Below are 5,766 nucleotides of genomic sequence, written 5' to 3' on the forward strand. Positions count from 1 at the left end.
CATCAATGGACTCAATTCCCCAATAAAAAAGACACAGGCTACAAACAGAATGGATGTGAAAACAAGATCCATCGTTCTGGTACATACAAGAAACACATCTCAGGTACAAAGATACACACTACCTTAGAGTAAAGGTCTATTGGGGGAACTACCTTGAACATTGACACTGGAGACAACTTCCTGAACATAATACCAACAGCTCAGGTACATGATCAACAACTAATACATAGGACCTCATGAAGCTGAAAAGCTTCTGAAAGACAAAGGACACTGTCAATAGAACAAAATGGTAGCCTACAGAGTGGGAAAATATCTTCACCAATCCTACATCTGACAGAGAACTAATATCCAAAATATATAAAGAACTAAAAAGGGCATCCAGGTCTGAGAAGAGCAGGAGGAGGTGGCGGCCTTGGAAAGATGCTGCTCTTTGGTGTAAATTGCAATCGATTAGGGATCGTTTCTCAGACTCATGTTAGAAGCGAGAGTTCAGGTAAGTGAGGCCAACATTGCTTCCTTGAAGAAGGAGAGAATGGATTTATCAGGAGTGAAAAGAAGAGCTTGCTAGGAGTCAAAGAGAATAATATAAAGTCCAGCACTAGGGTTCCTTCTCCTACCAAACGAAAGGACCGCTCTGATGAGAAGTCCAAGGATCGATCTAAAGATAAACGGGCCACTAAAGAGTCCAGTGAGAAGGATCGTGGCAGAGATAAGACTCGGAAGAGATGCAGTGCTTCAAGCGGAAGCAGCAGCACCAGGTCTAGGTGCAGCTCAACCTCCAGCTCGGGCTCCAGCACGAGCACAAGCTGGAGCAGTGGCTCTAGCTCGTTCTCTGCATCCAGCCGCTCAGGAAGCCAGCACATCCGAAGCTCCAGTTCTGGCTCCCCAAGCCCTTCTCGGCGCAGACATGATAACAGGCGGAGTTCCCACTCCAAATCCAAACCACCTAAAAGAGATGAAAAAGAGAGGAAAAGGCGGAGCCCTTCACCTAAACCCACCAAAGTGCACATTGAGAGGCTCACCAGGAATGTGACCAAGGATCATATCATGGAAATATTCTCTACTTACGGGAAAATTAAAATGATTGACATGCCTGTAGAAAGGATACTACCTCATCTATCCAAAGGCTATGTGTATGTGGAATTTGAGAATCCAGATGAAGCAGAGAAGACACTGAAACACATGAATGGAGGGCAAATTGATGGCCAAGAGATCACTGCTACTGCTGTGTTGGCACCTTGGCCTCGTCCACTGCCTCAGCAATTCAGCCCACCCAGGAGAATGCTTCCACTACCTCCCATGTGGCGTAGGTCACCACCACGGATGAGGAGAAGGTCTCGATCTGCAAGACGCAGGTCCCCTGTGAGAAGGGGGTCTCAATCCCCCAGACGCCACCGCCACAGGAGCCGATCCATCTCCAACTCCTCCCGATGTCCGCAGGGACATCGATTCGTACCTCTGTAACTTATGTTCCCCAGACTCAGTTTTTGTCCTTTTCTCTAGCCAAATGAGGATCTGTAAAGAAGGCTTTGAAGACAGCAATTGAGATCTTTCCTCTGCAGGAGGATTCTTACTTGTAGAGGTACTGTTGATCCAGGACTGTTCCCATAGAGGTACCCTGTAGTTTTCTGGGTAGAAAGTTCGCCCTTTCAGTTCTTGATAGTCTGGTAGCAGAGCCAACTGTAACATAGGGCAGCACACCGTTTTCCAGATGACCTAGGACTAGTCAGACAACCTGGCCAAGCCATGCTGTGCCACAGCAGTGGAAAGGACCAAGCCTCTCTTCTGTTATGCCTACCCATGGCCCCTGCTGAGTACCCTTCACCTTCTAGGGTTAAAACCTTTGAAGGATTCCTCCATAAATCGTTGTCTTTTCTGTCCCTGTGTCTCTATTACTTTCTAAAATTGGTGCCAAGTTCTACAGGGTCCTCATGAAACCTAGCCCACCACATTGTCACCTGCCATTCACGGTGATGTTGCAGGTTAGCCTTGGCAATGTGTGCATTGCCTCTTTGCTTTTGTTGTACAGTCAGTACTATAAAATTAGTTTTGAGTTTTATAACTTTGTAGCATTTTAGATAAGGTTGTGTTTGTACTTGTGTAGAGTGAAAGGACTGCTGAATAAACCTAGGGTTGGAATGCAAAAAAAAAAAAAAAAGAACTAAAAAAATTGGACATCAGCAAACCAAATTTCCCAATTAAAATTTGGGTACAAAACTAATAGATAATTCTCAACAAAGAGAATCTAATGGCCAAGATGTACTTAGAGAAATGTTTAACATATTTAGTCATCAAAGAAATGCAAATCAAAATGATCCTGAGATCCTACTTTATACTGCTCACAATGGCTATGATAAAAAAAAAAAAGCCCAAGTGACAGCACATGCTGGCAAGGATGTGGAGCAAGGGGACATTCTTCCATTGCTGGTAGGAGTGCAAACTTATACAACCATTTTGGAAATCAATGTGATGGTTTCTTAGAAAACTGTGAATAATTCTACCTGAAGACACAGCTCTACTACTCGTTGGCATCTATCCACAAGATGTTGCACCATACCAAAAAGACTCTTGCTCATAGCTCTGTGCTCATAGCAGCTTTATTTGTAATAGACAGAAACTGAAAACAACCTAGAGGTCCCTCAACTGAAGAACAGATGAGGAAAATGTGATACGTTTATACAATAGAATACTACTCAGCTATTAAAAACAAAGACATTATAAAACATTGAGGAAGATGCATGGAGCTAGAAAATATGATCCTGAGTGAGGTAACCCAGACCCAGAAAGACATGATGCATGCTATGTACTCACTTGCAAATGAATATTCTCCATAAAGTACAGGATAACAGTGCTGCAGTCTACAGACCCAAAGAAGGTAAGTAAACAGGGAGGGCCCAAGGGAAGATGTTTGAATCAGAAGGGGATATAAAATAGATATCAGAGGTGGATGAAGGAAGGGAACTGAGTGGAAGAGGGAGTGGGGAGGGAAATGGAGGCAAGGAATCCCATGTGTGTACAGTGGGGGTGGGCGAGGGCTGGGAGAGAGAATGGAAATTCGTAGTTGGACAACCCTGGGATGACCAGGAGACCTGGAACAGGGGAGGGTCCTTGCAATCTATGAACATGACCCTAGCTGAGAACTCTAGCAGCTAAGGATATAGAGACTGAAGTAGCCAGCTTCTGTAGTCAGGTGGAACTGCCAGTGGAGGAAGGGGGACACCAACCCATTCACAAAACCTTCGAACCAACATTTGTCCTGCCTACAAGATATGCAGGGATAAAGATGGAGCAGAGATCGAAGGAATGGTCAGCCAATGACTGGCCCAACATGAGACCCATCCCATGGGACACAGCCAATCCCTGACAGTATTAATTATAGTGTGTCATGCATGCAGACAGGAAACTAGCATAATTGTCTTCTGAGAGACTTCATCCACAATTTATGGAAACAGATGCAGAGACTCAGAGCCAAAGATTAATGGGAGTTTGGAAAGACCTGTGGAAGAGTCCCTGGAAGGACTGAGAGAGCCCCAGGTGTCAAGAACATCAGAAGAAGACCTATACAGTCAACTAACCTGTACCCATGGAGGCTCACAGAAATTAAACAACCAACCAAAGAGTATGTGTAGAGAACCTAGGACCCCTACACATTTCTAGCAGATATGCAGCTTGGTTTTCATGTGAGTGCCTCAACAAATGGAGGGGGCTGTCTCTGATTCTGTTGTCTGCCTTTGGATCTACTTCTCTTAGCTGAGCTGCTTTGTCTGGCCTCAGTGGGAGAGGATATGCCTAGTCCTGCAGTGACTTGATGTGCCACGGCAGGTTGGTACCCATAGAGGCTTCCCCTTCTTTTAGAAAAAAAGGAGGAAATGGACAGAGGGGATGTGATAGGGAGTAGAGGGGGCTGCTATCTGGATATAACATGAATAAATAAAATACAATTTTAAAAAAACAATGGGGCATAAATGTTATTATATTCTGAACCTAAATATTGCTGAGAGTTAGACAAAAATATTTTTGTTGTATGGAGTTTTTGAGACAGGGTCTTGCCACACAGCTCTAGCTATCTGATATTCACTATGTAGCCTAGGTTGGCCTTAAACTAGGGGCAGTTCTTCTGTTTCGGCCCACTAGTGCTACAACTATAGCTATGTTCAAGCTATGGCTTGAAAAAAATTCTTGTCATTGGACAACCAAGTTTCATTTTGAGAAGCAAGAGGTTTGCATGGCTAGAGAAAGGTCATCTAGTTTCATGGACCTGGTCTTCAACTTTCTCTGAGTTTAATAAACAAACCATTTTCTATACACAAAAGAGACTTGATTGTGGACACTTCAGACAATATCTTCTGAAGGGAGAATCTTTTTTTCTGGTAGAAAAAAAATGTATAGATCATCCCAGGATCTACATCTGTCTACTCATAACCATATGCAAGTAGAGTCCTTGGCCAAGGAAGCCATGTTACTTGGGATTCAGTCATGAATCTGGAATTAGCAAATATTATTATAAAACAAAGATTAAGTTTATTATCATAAAAAACAGGAATTCCTTTTGTCACTCAATATTTTTAAATGATCATTTTTTTTACCAATATGGAACTTTCATTTTGAAATGTCTTTTGAAGAGAAAGCACCTACTAGTAACTGAGTGTGGATATCGGTCCCTACATGCAATATTCATGTTTGTTGGAGGGCATTAGGAGGAGGAGATATTCTTGCTAATTCTTTCTTTTCCTTGTGTCAAAGAGGAACACATGTGGACTCTAATAAAGTTAAAATAGGAAAAGTGTCAGAAGTGAAAAATTAGCACCTTTCCTAAATTCAAATACCATGTGTTTTCCACCCACAGCAAAAACACATAACAAAGAAGTAATTCTGCTGATATGAATGAAATTTCACCCTCATTTCTAAATTCATTCCTCAATTCAATCCCTGCACATATTATGAAGACCTACCTGTCTCTGCCAATCTCAACAGAATGCCTTGTACAAAGCAGAACAAAACCCAATTTCTAAGAGCAGCTTCTCAGCTTCACAACACTTGATAAGACTACAAAATCAAAGGTTGGCATTTACAAAATAGAATTATACTCGCATCAAAACCATGATCCTGGCTTTCCACTGCAGGACTCACTCCTGAATATTACTTTGTTTTATTATTTCCTTAGTTTACACTTTTGCTTTAGTGAGGACATGAGTCTCAGGAACAGTCAAACTATGTTAAATCTGTAAATGCTAGGACCTTAGGCTCCATAGCTTGCTATTCAACACACACAAGAGGGCATCTCACAAGCACTTCAAACAAACTCCACAGCTATCCAAATCCATGCCCTTGACTGCCACTTACTTCAGAGAAATCTTTGTTGACTTCCCTTATTTCAGAGGAGACATGATTATCCCTCTGAAATATTCTTCTTGACTCTGTCCTCCAACTGATTCATTGACCCACCTGAATATCTCATGAATCTGTTTTGCTTCAACATGTATTCTATGCTTTATCATAGAGAAGTCATACTTCATTTTGGACTGAAACTTTATAACTCCAGTCTTCTCTATAGGGTTTAGTTTTCAGCATCATGCTTTATGCTTTTCCTTTTGAGATGTGGTTTCATTATGGAGCTCAAATTAGCCTTGAACTTGGGGTAGATTCTCCTGCTTTCCATCCCTTAGTATTGAGATGAAAAGTGCTGCGATCCACCATAAGTGGATGAGTATGATATTTCCTTACAACTTTCAATGACTTCTTTCTATCCGTAAGGTTTCTCCTCAA

General features: G+C 42.2%; 1 protein-coding gene across 1 annotated transcript; it reads left to right on the forward strand.

The window, feature by feature from the left end:
• The first annotated feature begins 420 nt into the window (after positions 1-420).
• Positions 421-1,464, forward strand: Rnps1l1 (RNA binding protein with serine rich domain 1 like 1). The gene is made up of 2 exons (XM_039100504.1): positions 421-493; positions 524-1,464. The coding sequence occupies exons 1-2, from the start codon at positions 421-423 to the stop codon at positions 1,462-1,464; spliced, it is 1,014 nt and encodes a 337-aa protein (XP_038956432.1).
• The last annotated feature ends 4,302 nt before the right edge of the window (positions 1,465-5,766 follow it).

The sequence above is a fragment of the Rattus norvegicus genome, chromosome X (assembly GCF_036323735.1).
Source record: "Rattus norvegicus strain BN/NHsdMcwi chromosome X, GRCr8, whole genome shotgun sequence".
NCBI lineage: Eukaryota > Metazoa > Chordata > Mammalia > Rodentia > Muridae > Rattus > Rattus norvegicus.

Excerpts from the sequence above, each read along its gene's own strand:
- Rnps1l1 (XM_039100504.1), top strand. The coding sequence starts at position 421 with ATGCTGCTCTTTGGTGTAAATTGCAATCGATTAGGGATCGTTTCTCAG. Across the intron at positions 494-523 it reads TGTTAGAAGCGAGAGTTCAG|AAGGAGAGAATGGATTTATC; the intron begins GTAAGTGAGGCC and ends GCTTCCTTGAAG.